The following is a 19,336-nucleotide window of genomic DNA, read 5'->3' as shown; positions in this document are numbered from 1 at the left end:
GTGAAAACTCACAAGTTGGAGGGATCCTAGAGGTAAAGTAACTTCCCAGATTGACTCAGAAGGCAAAAATGACCCGAAGGACATGACCAGGAGGGTGCATAAGCTTTAGAAGAGGTATACACATGAATTATGCATCAAATGAAACTCACATGGAAGAGTTTACAACTCAGCGAGTAAGCGTTTTGGTGAAATCTGCATTTTAGATTCAAAGAGCAAAGGAGGAAGCCCAATCTCTGCACAGGCCAAAAGAACTAAACCAAGACATTCCCAAAACATTCCAAAACCTTCAACAAAAAAATTAAAATATTTTAACATGGCATGGACTCTCTCTATGAGCTACAGGAGCTCCTACATTGCACCCGACACTTTTAGACAAGAGAAAATAACTCCTATCTCAACCAGGAGTTCACAAGGGAACAAAGCACACAAAGATATTCAAAACCACCATGAAACTCTCCTAAAACAATCAAGAACAATAACATTAAAATGCAGAGAATCCATTTACAATTTGACAGTATACCTTTCCAAAAAACATACTCAGAAAAATTCATAGAAGGAATCCATAATGGCAATTCCCAAGGAAGCATCTAAACATTCTTTTCCTACAAAACTAACCATTCTCCCTATCAAATCAAAATAAACTAATCCCCAATCAATCTTTGAGTTGCAGAGATGATAAACACATTTTTATAGGAAGGAAGCATTCACTGTAAACAAAAATGTAAAAATTAAAAATACACCAACCTCCAAATCGCAATCCAAAAGATTTGAATCGAAGAGGGAGAAATGTTGAATCCAAAAGCACTCCAAAACCTTCAATCTAAGCCAAGAAAAATGAATCCAAATCAGAAATAGTGCCCAATGGTAACCCCAAACAGCTTCAGGAAGCCAAATAAAAAGGTTTCCGGCAAAAACTCTCGACCAATCAAAAAATTCCATAAAATAATATTTCCTACCTACCTTGTATAGTTCCAAGGTAGAATATTTAATATAGTCCCTACCAATAATTTCAATTTCACCCAATCAAATAAGAGGGTAGGTAAGAACAAGTTTCTTCTCCCTACATAGTAAAAGGCTATAATATATGATATTATTATTATTTTAGAAGTGTAAGAAAAGAAATAGGCTTATACTTTTATTATTAATAATAATAAAATCAGCTTTATATCAATATCAAAAATAAATAAAAATTAATCAATCATCAATAAACCAAGGATAGAAATAATTAAATAAACCAATAACCAATAAATCAATTTAATAAATAACAACCAATTAAATTCAAACAAAATAATTAATTAATAACTCAAATATAAATAAATTCAATAATAATAAATCAAATATCTATTAATTAATTAATTATAAATTTATTATCTATTACATAACATTAATTAATTTAATTTAATAAGCATTAATTTGTTAATTAAACAAACATTATCCAACCATAGGATAATTAATCCAATCCCTAATAAATCATACACATACACATGACGAACCACACATAGGTCAAACAAGATACCGACTTAGGACTAGATAATAATTACACCCGACAAGACTGACAAGGTGAACATACTAGACCATGAGTAGGTGAGGGAAAACCAAGTCATCTCCAGCAACTGCCATTGGGATTAGGACACACTCAGACCCGTGAGACCAAGTGGAGTCGATGTCTGGTACCTACAATCCTGCATCCACCAATAAACACAAGAGAACATATATATATATATATATATATATATATATATAATCATAGTAGTAGGAAAGTGAAAGAGAATCGCAACACCTTATCATGCTCACAATGAGTGATAAGGCATCGTCCCTTTCACGAAGACATTCACCTAATACAAACACATCTCATAAAATCATCATCATGAAGTAGGGTTCGTATCATCATCATATATCATAAAATCATATAAATCACACAAGAATCTTGAATACATATAAGCCATCAAGAAATATCATCCGTCGAGTAATCATAACATGTCATCCATCACATAGATCATCAAAAGTCATAAATATATCATATGTCCATATAGAATCATAAATTCCTACTACATAGGAATAAATCCATAATCATCATCAAAATATCATCATAAGTATAGATAATTCTATCGAATCATGAATCAAAATATAAATCTAGGAGGGACACTACATTTGTGGTTTCAATTGATCATTCTTGATTTCTTCCTACAACATCCCAGGCTCCTCAATGCCATCCTCATTAACAGTAGGTCGCTCCTCCAATATGTGGGGAGGATGAGCTCCATCTGCAGGTCCATCCTTGCAAAGGTGAATCGCATTAGGACAATAGGATAGAGCCAGAAAATGTTGTCTCAGGGCCTCCAACTCAGGTTGTTGGAGCTGAGCTTGAAATTCAAACTCCTCATGAATGGGCTCCTCATAAAGATGCAATTGTTCAAGGACAGACTCCTCTAGAGGCTTGAGAGGTCTGTCCTTCTTGAATCTTGGAATTTTTCTTTTAGGGGCAATAGGGGTAGAGGCCTCTACCTGCATGATTTTGACCTCTAGGGCCACCAATTGTCTGATTTCCTCCTCCCTTGTAGAAGCAAGTTGTTCTACAAGGAAGGCCTCATGTTGTTGTTGGGCTTGAAATTCTTGTTGTTGTTGTTGTTGATAATAGAATTCCTCCTCCCATTGTTGATCTCATAGTTGTTGCTTGATTTCATCAAGCTTCCTTCTGTAATCTAATATCATGTTTTTTTATCTCAGCAATAGCAGCCCTTTCCTCAGTTTGGGGCTGATTGGGAGGCAAAGAAGGGGTGGGTGGGTGGTAATCATTAGGGAAATACCCACATGCTGCTAGAGAAAAGTCATTATTTGGGCTAAAACTAGGAGCAGTCCTAGTTTGTTCATATTGGTGAAAATGGGAGGCCTGATTTGCATTTGCATAGAATGGGGGTGAATAGAAGTTACACCCATGATAGGAGCTCACATTGAAGCATTAGAAAGCTGATCCTTGTTTACATAAAATGATATGAAAAGGGCAAAAGATCTACCTTATCGAAGAGAAAAAGTGACATACCAAGATCACTAGAATTTGTTTGAAGTCAAGTGCTTGAAGAAAGCTACCTCCAAAGGCTTTAAATTCAAGATCAAACAAAATCTTCAGTTGTTTTAAGCGATGAACTACTTAACCAATAGATTTTTTACAGAGTCGCTAGGTAGGTAGGATGATGCCTTCTAAAGGCTAAGTTTGTCAATAAAAACACCAACTATCAGCACATGATAAGAAAGCTTGAACCAAAGTTGGTTCAATCTGTCCCACCGAGGGTACCAAAAACTATTATCACAAAAGTTTAACCCACTTGATGAACAACCTTCATCATCAACCTTGTACAATGTGGAAACAACCTCCCAAGTGTGGGACTTGCAGAAGTAAGGTTGAGTCTTCGGAGAAGGTCAGCTTCCTTTCCTATCTAAAATGTAGGTGTTGGACCAACCCAACATAGATAAATCCTAATCTACTGATTTTAGGGGGGAAAGGGGAAGAAGGAATGCACAAAAAAGGAAAATAAGGTTTGCACCTAGAAGGAATTGTGATATCCCTGCCTATAACTGGACAAAACACAAATAAAACCACCCAAGACATGCACAAGATTCTATCCTAATTAGCTTCCAAGATGCAAAGTGAAGGTTGGAATTTGCAAGATAGTCAGAGGAACTGATTCAACTCATAAATGACATCTACAAGGGATCAACACACTCACCTATGTTAAGGAAAAAAACTAAAATGCATTCAGACAAAAAGGTAAAACATTACACAATTTGAAAGAATTGAAAAAAGGCAAAACAGGCAAATTTTATTCATGCAAAGGCAAAGCAACCTTTTAGAAAATCACAAAAAAACAAGAATTTTGAGATGAGAAAAAGAAAAGAGATCCCTAAATAGGGCTACAATATTGCCTTTAAAGCTCAGGCATAACTCAGATCGAGGTGGGATTAAGAAATCCTAACCCTAACTAGGGTTAGGTTACAAAAATATCAGAGAGGAGGAAGATTAGATCAAGGACGATCTGATGGCATGTCGAATTCAGCTCTAAGAGCATCCTCTACCTCTAGGAAAGAAAAATATCCCTACAAGGAAGATATCTCTACAATTGAATGCACTCTGATAGTGTGCGGGGCACAAAAGTCTTCATACCACATTGAACAGGTATGGGTGGCATCCAAAACTAGCCACATGGGTCATGTGTGGAGTAATGTCGAAGATCCCTGGTGGTTGGACTAAAATCAAGTTGAAATCTGGGTGTCGATTGAGTAGAAAAAGGACCTCGACTACTGGGTCGACAACCACCTTTCATACAGGTTTAAATGCCAACGGCCCCTTGCAATTTTGAAAATCAATTGTTGATTTGAGAGAGTTGCACAAAAATGGACGTGTGAGATCTCTCCACATAGCATTCCAAAGGGCTCAATGAAACTTTAAAACATGACCATCGGATTGGGTCATTATGAAGATTTGACGATCACTGATGTTTGACGTGGCACCCTGGGCCAACATCTCTTTTTGTTGTAGTTGACCATTGAGTTGGCTGACTCACCGCACAGGATGGCACGGAACAACAATCCCCCTTGAATTTGGTCACTCTGGATGGCCATCTGCTTGATATTCTACTTGGTGAGGAATGGAAGGGAACCTCAATGGTTTCATCTGTTTGTTACCCCACAAGGGCGCTTTTGCCTTCCTGTTGCCCTGAAGGGTGGCAAGGAAAACCATCTACCTTTGTCTTTTGTTTCCCCACAACACTCTTTCCTTGGCACTTCTTGTCTTGCAAGGTGGTGGGGAACATCGCCTTGTGTTATCCCACATAATTAATTATTTGTGCTTTTGTTTGGTGCGAGATGGCAGGGAAGCCTGTGCATAACTTTTCTTGCTTACCCTGCAAGGCCCCCTTTGATTCTTTGTATTACTATGTGAGATGGTGGCGCTAATAATCACCTCGTGGATTTGGTCACTTTGCGCAGCCATCTCAATGTATTATTGCTTGGTGCGAGATGGTAGGGAAAACCTTTCTTTCACATTGTGTGTCTATCACATGCCCATCTCACTTTATCGCTCTCTTTGGTGTGGGATGGCAGGGGGAGAAAACCTCTCCTTACATGTGTTGCCCCACAACACATCGTCTTTAGCACTTTTTTCTTTGTAGGATGGCGAGAACATCGCTCACACTTCTCTTTCTCTTATCCCACAAGCATCATTTGTCTTAACTTATGTCCACATGGGGAGAAGAAAGGAACCAACTTCCTTGCCTTCCTTGACATCATGGATAAAACTTGAGTCCGGACCAAACCCTTAGCCTGCTGGAACTTGCTACGACAAATGACATGCTACGACCAACACAAGGCGACAATTAACACAACATGTTAGTCATTGAGATGTTGGTGAAGTTGTTGAGATGTCGGTGAAGTTATTAGGAATGGGTCACTAACCCTCGTGTTATGTACCTTCACATAACCTTCATGTTATGCATTTTCTAAAAAATAAAGAAGTAGCTAACCTTGTTGAGTACGATAACACTGACATCTCAACACGGATCTCTGTAAGGGTTGGCACAAAAATTGTCGAGAGTTATGACAAAAGAAGGTTGTTGAGAGGCTTAAGTAGTAGCAACATGGCTTCTACCCTGTCACACCCCTCAAAATATTTTAACAATGTCATAGTCAAATTGGATGACAGGTTCAAAGTGCTATTATATACTCCAAAAAGAACCTCATTATGGACTAATGAACATTTGGAGGAATTAGTTAAAATAAGTGTAGGAATATTAAGGGGAGACAATAGAAATGGAGTAAAAAATCATGATATTAGTTAAGAAATGTGGCCAAATGAAATGTCTTCTATAAACCAAGGAATGAAGAGAGGTCTTTAAATGACACCACCCCTAGACTAGGGCTCGTCCCTAGCTAGAAATAAAAGTACGAGAATCGAAATAAAGAAGACACAAAGAGAATAAAAGGAACAGATAAAAGAAGAACATAAGAAAATTGAAGAGAGTAGTGAATAGGAGATACCTTGGAGTGAAATAATTGGTGAAGAATACGTTAACATCAAATTAGAAAGAGACAAGGGTAGATATAACAAGACCCATAATAGTAATACTAATAAATAGAAGAAGATACCAAAGCAAAAATTAGTAAAGAAACTAGATTTTAACTTGCAAATACTAGGAAATCCCGAATTAAACTCAGTGAACATAAACACAAGTATTAGTTTCCTAGTCTTTAGAGTGGAGACCATTGGTGTTGAACAATACTTCTTTATTCTATAATTTATTTGAGAAAATATTGGTAAATACATTGACAAGGAAATATTATTAGACTTTATAGGATTAGTGAGAGATGAAGAACTAGAATGGTATGTGATGAATTATCCAAAACATTTGACTACATGTCCAACCAAGTAAAGATATAATTCTTATTAAATTTTGGGACACCAAAAGTCCCCTCCAAAAGTGTCACAAGGATGAGAAAATCAACTCAAGGGTCAACATATATCAAGGAGTATTATAGGATATTGAACGAAGTATGTTGAAAAATAGAGGAGATTTTAACCAAAAAGTAGAAGATAGAATGGTTAATCTTTGGATTGGATGAGGATATTAGAACAATCTTGGATATTAGAGGCTTAGATGGAGGAAGCCAAGGAAAGATAGAAATATAGATTTGATGGATATTTTACCGGAACAAGTAAAGAGATTAACCATACAACAAGAGATATGGTCATGAGAACCTCATAGAATCTAGCGCACATACTATAATAGGGAAGGGGACATCCAAAATGATTGTCCTAAGGACAAGATAGAAAAGACATGTGTTGCCACTAGAGAAATAAAAGAAAACACAATGTGTTGTGCCTATTGTCAAGATTAGGACTTACCCCTCATTGAGGATTGTCCTAAGCACAAACCTCTAGTCTGAAATGGAGGAAATAGATGTTGTTCAAACCATAGTTGTAGTCATGAGGAAAGAGATGATGCAGGATACTAGATCTGCCCTTGGAAAGATAACCAAAATGTTTTTACAGCTCAAAACAATAAAGGATACAAGTATGACAACCAAACTTCCAACTACAAAGAAGACTGAGGTAGAGGCTGATGAAATAGGAGAAGAAATGATGCTACATGCTTTAATTATGGAAAGATAGGACATGCTGCCTCTAAATGTTGGGCTAAAAAGAGGCTTAAAACCATATTTTGTAGAGGAGAAGATCATACTATGTTTAATCATGAAAAAACTAAATATTTTTATAGATATGTGAAGAAACCTTCACAAAGTGATGAGTTGTAGAGAGAAGCTAAAGTGATCTAGAGAATGTCACCACAAAAAATCAAAAGATACCATGAAATGGATTTGTGGACCTTTGACACTTCACAAGAAGATAATTTTGGAGAAGAACTTGTAGTTGAGAAGAACAAAAAGAAATGTACCAATAATAAGAAAGAAAATATTTTCATTAGACAAGGTGCAGATACCAAGAAGGCAAGAAGAAGTCACTGGTAGAAGAGGACTTTGAAAACTACTACAGCCTAGAGAAGAAGAAGAAGAAGAAGAATTTATCTTATTTAAACCATATAAAAGACAACATGATAAGGTAGTAGAAGAACCAAAGAAATAAATCAAGAAAGAATTACAAGAAGAGGTAGCTTTCTTTATTGAACAATATGTACAGACACTCAAGGAGCTAATAACAATGATGAGGAATAATGAATTAGTTGGAAAATAGGTGTTGTACACTTTGCATAATATTATGTGATCGCATTATTTTATTATTGTGTGCGGTGTAGTTAGGGAAACCTAAATGGATGTGTATCACATAGAGATTTTGTTATTGTAGTCACTTGATGTGTTGTATTGCAACATTGGAATATCATAATGTATTTATTTAATATTGGGGAAACTAAATTAATAAAGTGTAAACTTAGTACCCAATATTAAATGTGGGGTCAATGGTTAGGTAGCCCATGGTTTTAGCACATGGTTTTATGTAATACCACTTGGTGGATTTTTGGGAGCTTAACTCTATAAAAGAAAACACAAGGGTAGATTCTTAAGGTTGTAAATTTTGCAAGTTACACCAAGATTAGCAATTGTGGAGGTTGGAAGCATGGCATGGGATGTGTTGTAACATGCTTGTTCACATAGAGTGCTTGTAGATGGCTTGTGATCCAAAAACTTTCATGGATGTATTGCAATGTTGCATTATTGAATAATATATGGTGGATGGATGCTTTTGGAGGCTATGTTTTTTACTCATGAAGTTTTTACCAGGGTATATATTGTGTCATCTTTGATGGGTATGTTGTCTATTCTTTTGCATGTGGATTCTAAGAACTTGTTTGCATTGATTTCTCATTTGGGTTATGTGAAAATTGTCTATATGAGGCTAAAAGTTTCCTTTCAAAAAGGAGATAGTTAATGTATTATTGTAACACTCTTATTGGGTTTTAACAAAAATAATTGTTCTTTCTTTGGTAGTGAATTTTTTTCTACAAGAGTTTCTTTATGTGCACCAAATGTTACATTTTTGTATATCATTCTTTGTTAATTTCTTATTCTCTAATTTAAAATTGTGTATCTAATATATATAAAACTAATAATTTTATAATCAAAGTTTTGTATGTACATGTTTAATAAACAACATTTTATTTATAGTATTTTACTCTATTTTCAACACTATTCAAATTATTAACATATAAAAATATCCATACAAAAGTTCCACATGTTCAAACTTCAACCAATGGTAAGTGATCATACCATGTCATATGTTACCCACACATCCCTAATTTTTTTTCCTTTTTAACTTATAAAAAATGGATCAATATTAATGATTTATACTTAAATATTAATAGTATTTGAGAATATGTATATTATACTAAAATGCAATACAGAACCATCCATAAAAGTTTAAACATCCATTAAAGTTCAGTAGATGACATCATATAATTATGTTGTAATTAATTGATAATAGTAGTCAATTATAAGTTTAACTTTGATTGACATGCATTGGACTCATTTTTAATAAACAATATAGATCAATTTTTCATCAATAATAATGGTTTATGGAGATTCTCTTTATAGCCTAGAGTTAGTAAAAGTATTTAAAATAAAATGAATTAATCTTGAGAGCTCATCAAAATAAGCCACACTTTTATTTCTACAAGTAACTATAAAAATTTATTCAACATTTCTCGGCATTGAATAAAGTTTGGTCACCTTAGAAAATCAATAGATTCATAATATCTAATGATGTAAATATTTGCATCCCATCAATTCAAAGATCTATCTCTATATATGGACAAGATTAAGATATACAAACATTCTTATCCATTTAATCTCATTTCTTTATGTCTTCAAACCCCTAATTAAATGAACATTTATAAAAAAAAATACTGGACTTGTTCATCTTTCCCTAGAGATCAATGGTTTCAATAAATTAGTAGATGGGCAAAGTGTTGATGGTTCAATCCACCCATGTTTAGAAAATTAAAATATGTGCCTTCATCACATCTACTTTATCTTTGTTAGTAGAAATCCATACGGTAACTCATTTAAACCAATGATATTGATAGCTCTCATTAAAACTAGCTTGACTACCAATATATTGTTGTTCCCCAAATTGTGGCATATAGCCATTGCCTCCACTACCAAAAGGATCATCTTTCCATTCAACCAAATGTATATTTCTATCAAGAAATTTCTATACCATTAGTCTAATTAGGATCACACACCTTAGTATCCCCTTGAAAAAATAATCTACTCTAGTATTATCAATACCACCAATAAAAACCATTTTATTAGATTGATAAATGAGCATTAAACATAATCAAATTACTTAACCTATAAGTGACTACCTTTAACAAGTTAGTAAGAAAATATATAAAAGTCAATAAGTGAAGGAAAAGTTTGTTGTATTCATTTAACTAGAGAAATCTATCTACCATGATAGAAAATGGGAACCTCAATGGAAGATAGTATACTAGATGAAGCTTAAGCATAATTATGAGTACAATGGAAAGATGGATTGTCGCTAGACCATATTTTCATAATTATAGTATATCTTATTAAATAGATGACATGACATGAGGCTTGATAGATGCGCTTTCAACACCATAATTTTTTTTCTCAAATTGATTGTTAAATGCAGTCATCACTTATGGGTGGATAAGGAAACAAGCTTTCTAGATAAGGATAAATTAATTTCAATGGTGGAGTTGAATTTGGATCAAAATTATATTTTAGGATCTTTATGTCTTCTATAATGGTATTGGGGGATACTATTGATATGATCCAGATGTCTGAGCTCTCCTACACTCTTGAATATTATCATTTTAAGCCATGGTCAAAATGGTATTACCATGGCAAGCTAGCTACTTGGATGTGAAAATGATTGGTTATTGTAGATACAAAAGATTAGATGCGAGCAAATTGACTTATATCATGCTTAGATATCTGTTACCACTAGATTTGTGTAGATTATAATTTTTTTTAATATAATTATTTTTTTATTATTTTTATTTATTTGTGTTGTAAATTAAGAATTAAGTTTATACTTTCACCTAATTACATTTTCATTATTATAAATTATCTAATGAATTCAAAATTGGTTGGGACCTTATACAAGATATTCTTGATAGTATCATTTATGTTAATATTAGTAATACATTATTTTAAATTATTTTTTATTAATCATTAAGATTTTAAAATTTCTTAATCAATAAAAATAGATTAAACAATATTATCTGGTTATATGACTTTAATATACTTTTCAAATACCGTAAATTATAGTACACACCCAATCAATTATGTATTTAAACTTTTACATCTAAATAGCTATATACTACAATTTTCCCCGAAGTCTGAGACATCATCATAACTTGATGATGCGCTGTTATAACTTACCTTGGCATTAATCTCCAAACAATTAAGTTCTACTTTATGAGTATTTGAATAGCAACATTCCAAAGAATAAATACAAGAATTAGCAATAAGAGTGAAACATAGATCCCTACAACAATCAATTGAAGCAAATAACTTTAACGATATTTGTAGATGAATTAAATGAAATCCAGAGTATAAATACAGTAAAAAATGTGTGCACTCATGTCTTATTGAACAACCATCTGTCTGTTTGCCCTTTGATTGGCAGACACTTCTTTGGACATCAACTGTGGAGGTTATCCGTGGAGTACTTACGAGAAGGATACCAATCCATTAGGCCCTTCCTCATACTTTTCGAGCTCTAATGGGAACTGGGCAGTCAGTACTACAGGACTTTTTATGGATGCTGAAGACCATAAATGGATAGTGACAGGCAACAGCTCTGAATTTGCCAAAGGAATATATACAGAAGTGTATGGAACAGCACGTTGTGCTCCTAGCTCCTTGAGATACTATGCATTGTGCCTTGAAAATGGAGAATATAATGTACAACTCCACTTTGCTGAGATAGTAATATCCAACGGAATGACCTTTGCAAGTCTAGGAAGGCGCATCTTTGATGTATATATTCAGGTATATATTACAATATACTTTTTCTTTTATGTTAATGTTATCTAGGTTTTCCTTGATCTTGTCTAGTTATTTACTAGACAATAACATAAAGCTGTGACAGCATTTCATATGCTGTTTTTAATGGGTGAATTAATTTACTTTTGAAACTTATGTAGGGAATCAGAAGATTGAAAGATTTTAATATCAAGGATGCTGCTGGAGGCTCATATAAGGTAGTAATAAAGAATTTCACGGTAAATGTGACTGAGAACTATCTGGAGATTCACTTCTTTTGGGCAGGAAAGGGAACAAATGACATACCAGTGAAGGGGACATACGGACCTTTGGTATCAGCTATCAGAATCACTACAAGTAAGATTCCTTTGCAAATTTGTTTGAGGGATGTGAGCAATGTCTTTGTGTATTGAGTCTTCCTATTTAATGGTATAGCAAGGTTTGTTTATCAATACACTTAAATAATCTGCTTTCTATTCACTTCAATGTTAAAAAAAAAGGATTTGCTAGCAGGCCTCTAGAATCTACTTTGTGTAATCTGAACAGTTTACATTCTTTTGAGATTCAGCCAATTCTTTTTCTGATACTTCTGATAAAAATATATTTTAGTTATGCCCAATCGCTTAGCTTCGATATCACATATGAGTTGAATGTCTGATATAAAAATAATGGTCTTTAAGCTCTATCTTCTAACTGCATCTTTTTTTATTTTGACAGACTCCAAAATCAACGGCACAAATAAAAGCAACAAAAGTATGATTATCGGTATAGTTTTCGGTGCAGTAATTGCTTTAGGCTTGGCAGTGTGCTTGGCATTCATCTTTATCAGAAAAAGAGCTAAAAGGAAGAGCGGATCCTATGAAACCAAAAATGATAAAGGTAATGATAAATGACTATCCATTTGTGCCACATTTCATACTCCATTGCACTCACACAAGTTTGTCTAAATGCTGTATACAGGATTGACAGATATGGACACGATTTCCAATACATTCAGTCTAGAGGTGCTTAAAAATGCCACAGGTGACTTCAATCCAGAGAATAAGATAGGAGAAGGCGGGTTTGGTGCTGTTTTCAAGGTATATAAAAAACCCACATTAATATTTGGCTTCAGTTTCCATTTCTAGCAAATTCTTAAAGCTTTTTGCTTCTTACCAGGGTATTCTTCCAGATGGAAAAATGATTGCAGTGAAGCAGATGTTTCCCAAGTCAAGACAAGGCAATCGGGAGTTCCTTAATGAAGTGGGTACAATATCTGCAGTGCGGCATCCCAATCTAGTTGAATTGTATGGATGCTGTATAGAGGGAAAACAACTACTTTTGGTCTACGAATACATGGAGAACAACAGTCTAGCCCGCAGTTTATTTGGTATAGTTCTCTTCCAATAATGAAGCTTTATATAGATCAAAGTTTCAATCTTCTCTCATTAATAACTTATGAATTTAATGTATTCTGTAAGCATCTATTCAGAAAATCACGAGTTTCCTTCATGTTTGAAAACATGGAATTGAAAACTAGATAGTATGTACTGAAAGAGTTTGTAATGTAATTTATAGGTCCTGAAGAATTCGGACTTAAGCTTGATTGGCCTCAACGATACAACATTTGCCTTGGAGTTGCACGTGGACTGGCATATTTGCATGAAGAATCAAAACTGAGAATTATACATCGAGATATCAAGGCCACAAACATCCTTCTAGATCAACATTTGAATCCAAAAATCTCCGACTTTGGACTGGCCAAGTTATTTGACAAAGAGAAAACTCATGTCAGCACTAGAGTGGCAGGAACAATGTAAGATTTCCTCTCCCCAAATGTTATTTGCAGAAATGGAATGTAATCATTCAGTACTTCTATCAACAAAACTATGAAAATGTACATGAAGTTCACAACTCTAAATCATTTATATTTTTTTGCAGAGGATATATGGCACCGGAATATGCTTTAAAAGGACAACTTACAGAGAAGGCAGATGTGTACGGTTTTGGAGTGGTAGTCCTTGAAGTTGTAAGTGGCAGAACTCACACAGAGAAGACATTGGAGGGAGAGATGGTTTATCTGTTGGAATGGGTAAGAATATAACCATTTTCTAAATACACATGGAAAGCATAGTCTGATATTAGTTAGAAAAAATAAATTTAAAGAGTTTGAAAAATAGCATTAAGCAAATCCCCTATATTTCAATAGGAGTTACCTAATGTTAACAAAATGATATTTAAAAATGTAATTTGTCGATAAAGGTCACATCACACAAAATTATATATTTTTTATGTTTTATTACAAAACATTTATCATGTCGATGAACAAATGATTTATTTATTGATTCAAGGATGTTAATTCAATTTTGATGTCATTTCAATCAAATTCAATGGAAGACTTGTAACCTTGTCTAAAACATGACTCCCTATTAGGATTCCCAGGGGGGTGAATCAATATCTAACCGGTTAATGGATTTTCTTAACTTATTAAATGAAAAGCATTCCAAAACTGTGTACCGGTAAACCAAAATTAATCTAGTAAATAAGAGCAATAAACACAACATAGAATGCAAACCATAACACAATATTTTTGGCGAGGAAACCCGGTGTGGGAAAAACCTCGGTGGGATTTGTGACCCTCAATATTCGCTCACTAGCCAATAAGTGAATATTACTAACAATATGGGGATCTGCACATGCAGGAAGGCAAAGTGCCTAGAGCTCACTGCTCAATTACAAAACAAGTCACACTAACTTACAAAAAAGGATTATACAAATCCAAGATGATGTACTGCTACAAAAGGGCATCTGCTATGTCAGATCCAGTGTCGGTTTAAGCTCTGCAATAATCATAAACCTTACTTTACAATCTACTTGAATATTCGCACATAATATCCATCACATATCCTATATATTAAATGTTCTACAAGATCTCATACTTATATATGAACCTTATTATAATATGCATTGTCAACTTTCAAAAAGATATTGCAATTAATTACATTTTTCAATAAATAAAATCTTGTTGGCCAGGGTGCCGATAATCAATCTTTTCGGTGCTGGTGAACGTATGCCAGTGTAGAGTCTGTCGGTGTCGGTGACTGCCAGTATCATATGATTGTAAGTTTACCATCAATGACAATACCTTCAATCACCTACAATTTCTCATTGGAGTGTGCATTTGCCAACACTCCCAAGGACTTGATATGTGTCCCCACAATAAAAACCTCAATACTTTAACTTAAGCCAGCAGTTCAAATTGTTCCCTTCAAATCTTAGATTTTATTTTGTACCACCTACAGTGAGAAGTTCAAATTAGATGACTTCCATTAGAAGTAGATGCATTCATTTTTATTATAATTTATTAGCTAATTAGAATGTACTAATTAATATATAAATAGAAATAGAAATAATAATTTTTTATTTAATATAATAGATTGATTATTTGTGGGTGAGTCATGTTTACTTGTCTTTTCATTTTTTCTATGACTAAAATTTTAAAAAGATTCCTTTCCTACAAGTTTCTTAAAAATCTTTTCTACAAACTTTTAAAAAATATATGTTTCTTCAAATTACAATCATTAAAATATGTGTCACTAATTGTAGTAAAACATTTTTTTTCAAACTCCAAACAATAATTCTAATAATTCTTATAAAATAAAATACAAGAGAGACATTCTTCTAATAAACAATAACTTCTAATATAATGCTAAGCAAATAATTTGCAACAAAAGTAAAAAGAAATCATATAAAATATGTCTAATAATACTAAAAATATAAATTACAATGAAAACATTCTTTCTCATTATTGATGTTAATTTTTTTTTTTATTTGCAGGCTTGGCATTTGTATGAGAAGAAAAGGTTGCTAGATTTGATTGATGTAAATCTAAAAAGCTCAAACTATTCTATGGAAGAAGTTTTAAGGGTGATCAATGTGGGCCTATTATGCACCCATGGAACACCTACATTGCGGCCTTCAATGTCCACTGTTGTTGGAATGCTAGAAGGAAAAATAGAAGCTCATGTTTCATATTCTAGACCACCATATTTAGGAAAACAACAAGTTGATATGGACAAAGAAGATTTGTCATCACACACTGAGATATTAAGTTTGGAAGGACCATCCAATATTAGTTCCTCTATTTAGGAAAGCTTTGGTAAGAAGAAGCAAACAAAGGGATGATAATGTCGCATATGATGAAGTAGATCTTCTATTTTTTATACAATTTCACCCTTGCTATCCTTGATTAAAATATGGATTATGATAAGTATATATTAAAGATTAGATGTCGAATGTTCATAATAGTTATGTCATTGGATCACTTCCAACATATGCAATATAAGCATCAATATGTTGAGCATTATATTTGTTAAGCACTTCTTAAGAAAAATACATAGATACTAGCACTCATTAAGATATATAAAAACTAAGACGGTAAATTGATATGCTATGTAGTGATTTTTCTTGTAAATGACTTCATCCATCATTTGATTAGAGGAAGAAGGAATTATATGTTCATGTTTCACTAGTCTTTAATTTTCTTTCTTTTTCATAAACCAGTGGTAGTTAAGTAATTTGTATATACTTGCATGCAAAAGAAAATTAAAAAAAATTCAATAAAATGATATTTTAAGATGCTTATAAATCAATAGCATTTATTATAATTTTGTTCGTCAAGATGCTTCTAGGACCTCCCTTCAATGTCCTTATATGATTGAGCTCAACATGGAGAACAAGAAATAATAAAGGACATATTTTATTGGAATAAGGAAAAAAATATTTGCAAGAATATTGATCATTTTATGCTAATATTGCATGCAATTTGTTTATAGTCAATAAATCTGAATATGTATGTTTTTTATTGAGGGAAAAGAAGGTTTTGAGGGGACCCGAAACCCCCTGCTGGCATCCAGAATCCAGCAAGAAACAGCTAATCAAAAGATCTACAATGAATTCATACAGCCAACCACAAATGAAACTCCAGCCACAAGACCTTAGAGAACATTACAAATCGGGCTAGTCCACAATAAGACTCTGGGGGTTTTGGCTGGCACCCACAACCACAGAAGAGGGTTTTAGATAGGCTCTCTCAACCTAAAAGACATTAAGGGTTTTGACTCGCACCCACAACCATACAAGGGGGTTTTAACCAGGATCCCACAACCTAAAAATGGGCTCCCAAGCCCAGCACCCCTTAACCAAAAATAAATACCATAAGGAACCAAGGTGTGCCCTTTAAAACTATCAGCAAGCACCCAGATAGTAGAAATATCAAACATAGGAGGGTTTTTGTTGGCTCCCTCAACCAGGAGGAACAAGAATCTAGTTGGCAATTGAAATCTCTCCACAATGACCACCTCAATAGGGATCAGAGGAGGAAGAACAAAACAAAGAACATACCCAACCATAAAAAAATAAAGGATCTCAAAAGGGTATGTGCACCAAGTTGTGGTACCAAAATGGGGTCTTAAGATGCCACTTTTTTCTGAAATCAGCAAAGTCTGAACTTCAACGACAAATTGAAGATAGTTACACTCCAAATTTAAAAATGCAACAATAACAAGAGTCAGAGTGCTTCGAGGCTAATTTTTTAATGAGTATATGATTTTTTACTAATTTTCGAAGTTGACACATCTTGAAAAACATAAATTTGAGGGTGCTCCCCCCTAAAATCATTGATAACTAATCAAAAATCAAAGCTTTCTTTTTTTAAATTGTGTAGAATGGAGTCTAGTTTCTAAAAATATAAGTTTCTTCAAAATCCGATGAACATGTAAAAAACCATACCCAAAATAGTGCATATTGGTTTTCGACCAAAAATGGACACACTAACAAAAGAAATTATAGATGAAATCCTTAATGAAATCAAAATGCGAAAAAAATTACATGCTTGGATAGCTAAGAGAGAGATTGAGGTTGTTATGGTGTTTTTTTTAGTTTCATTGAAACATGTGCAAACTTGATGGAGAGCATGGCCAAAAATATGTGAAATTTTTTAATCTTCTGATAAAAACACGTCTCAGGCCTGAAATGGTTGTCCAACCCTTTGGGTTGGATTCCCAAGTACAATCCAACCCAAAGGGTTGGTGGTTTCCAATCCAAACCATTTGGCAAGTGCCAAATATGGTGCTCACCCTATTTGGCACTCGCCAAATGAAAAATTTTAAATTTTCACATTTGGCGCTCGCCAAATGTGAAAAGTCATTTTTTGCATTTTGCGAGCACCAAATTTGGTGCACGCCAAATGTTCTGCATTGTCCAATGTGAAGGTTTTGTGAGTGTGTATATTTTCCAATCTGGGCACAAGTTATATCCACCCTCGAAGGAGACTTATACTTTAAGTTATATTTCATGTATATATTGGCAGGATGTTTGAGAGTGGTTTCAACTCTATAGGACTTATAATGTAGATTCTAGTTTTAAGAAGATCATATAAAATTTCAGACTTAGTCAAATTTCAGTAATCAGCATGCTCCTATTAGCATTCTTCAACTATGTATCTCACTCTCTTTATCATTTCCAAACTCTAGACCTATCTCTATCCCTCTCTTTTCTCTCTCATTTCTCTCTCCCCTCTCTAAGTAAACCCAACTTCTCTACCTATTATTCCTTCCTTAACCCCATATCTATCCTTGACTCCCTCCCTCTCTCTTCTTGTCTCTCATTCTCTTATTCACTCCCCTCCCTCTCCATTCTCTTGGTCACTACCTATCCCTTTTATCTTCTCTCTCCCCATATCTAGGTCTCTTCCTCCCTCCCTATTAACCTCACTACCTCTCCCTCCCTATATTATTACCCACCTCTCTCCCCCCCTTTAGGTATCTCACCTAATTAATTGTCCACCCTCTAGTTCTCTCCCCCCATCTCCATATTTCTCTCCCTCTCCCTTACCCCTATCCATTTAAGAATTCTCTCTCTATTCTCTCTCTCCAAACCTATCCATCTCCTCATTCCTTAGGTCTTTGAATCCCTCCACGTCTACCTCTCCATACATCCCCTCTTAGTCATCTCTTTTCTCTTCTATTTATTCCCTCTCTCCATTGTCTAGGTTGTCACCTCTCCCTCCTACTCTCTCTACCTCCCTCTCTCAAATTTATAGGTTTCTCCCTCATTCCCTCTCCACCTCTATACTTATCCATTAATGTCTCATTAGGCACCTATCTTTATGCCCCTCTATCTATCTCTCCCATCTAGTTATTTAACCTCTCTCTCATGCTCTACATATCTCATCTCTCTATTTATCCCCTCTCTAGTTCTCTCCCTTCCTCTCCACCTCTCTCTCTCCATCACCCCTTACCCATATCCCTTTATGAACTCTCTCCTTCTCTTATCTCTCTCATCACCTCTTTATCTACAAAAAAATCTAGACCTATTACTCCCCCTTTCTTCTTTCTATTTCTTCTCTCTCCCCTCTCTAGGTCGCTCCTATACTCTCTCCCTCTCTCTCTCACCTTCCCTACTTATCTCCATATCTATCCTTCCCTCCCTCCATCTCTCTTCTCTTCTTATTGTTTCTCTCCACTCTCTCTGTGTTCTCTTAATGAATACCTCTCCCTCCTAACCTCTCTTTCCATACCTATTTTTCTCCTTTCCTTCATCTTTACATATCTACATCTCCCTCTTTGTCTCTTAATCCCCCCGTATCTCCTTCACCTCTATCTTTCCACCCTAGGTATCTCACCTCTCTCTTCCTAGGCTCTAGATCTCGCACCTCTATATCTCTCTCCTCTCTAATTCTTTCCTTTCCACCTCCTTACCCATCTTTCTCTCTTTGTAAACTTATCTCTCTTATTTTATTCTCTCTCTCTCTCCCTCACCTATCTACTCTTTC

The 19,336-nt window shown here is 34.5% G+C and overlaps 1 protein-coding gene across 1 annotated transcript in view; it reads left to right on the top strand.

The window, feature by feature from the left end:
* Positions 1–16,033, top strand: part of LOC131065965 (probable LRR receptor-like serine/threonine-protein kinase At1g53430) — a 63,176-nt gene extending 47,143 nt beyond the window's left edge. The window contains exons 4-11 of the mRNA XM_058000579.2: positions 11,165–11,529; positions 11,685–11,880; positions 12,241–12,402; positions 12,484–12,602; positions 12,682–12,892; positions 13,081–13,318; positions 13,444–13,594; positions 15,340–16,033. Coding sequence (XP_057856562.2) covers positions 11,165–11,529; positions 11,685–11,880; positions 12,241–12,402; positions 12,484–12,602; positions 12,682–12,892; positions 13,081–13,318; positions 13,444–13,594; positions 15,340–15,651 — 1,754 coding nt within the window. The 3' untranslated portion in view covers positions 15,652–16,033. The remainder of the gene's footprint in view (positions 1–11,164; positions 11,530–11,684; positions 11,881–12,240; positions 12,403–12,483; positions 12,603–12,681; positions 12,893–13,080; positions 13,319–13,443; positions 13,595–15,339) is intronic.
* Positions 16,034–19,336: the final 3,303 nt, after the last annotated feature.

Source organism: Cryptomeria japonica, chromosome 2 (genome assembly GCF_030272615.1).
Source record: "Cryptomeria japonica chromosome 2, Sugi_1.0, whole genome shotgun sequence".
Taxonomy (NCBI): Eukaryota; Viridiplantae; Streptophyta; class Pinopsida; order Cupressales; family Cupressaceae; genus Cryptomeria; species Cryptomeria japonica.
The sequence above is the reverse complement of the archived record's forward strand: the minus strand, read 5'-3'. Positions and strand labels throughout refer to the sequence as shown.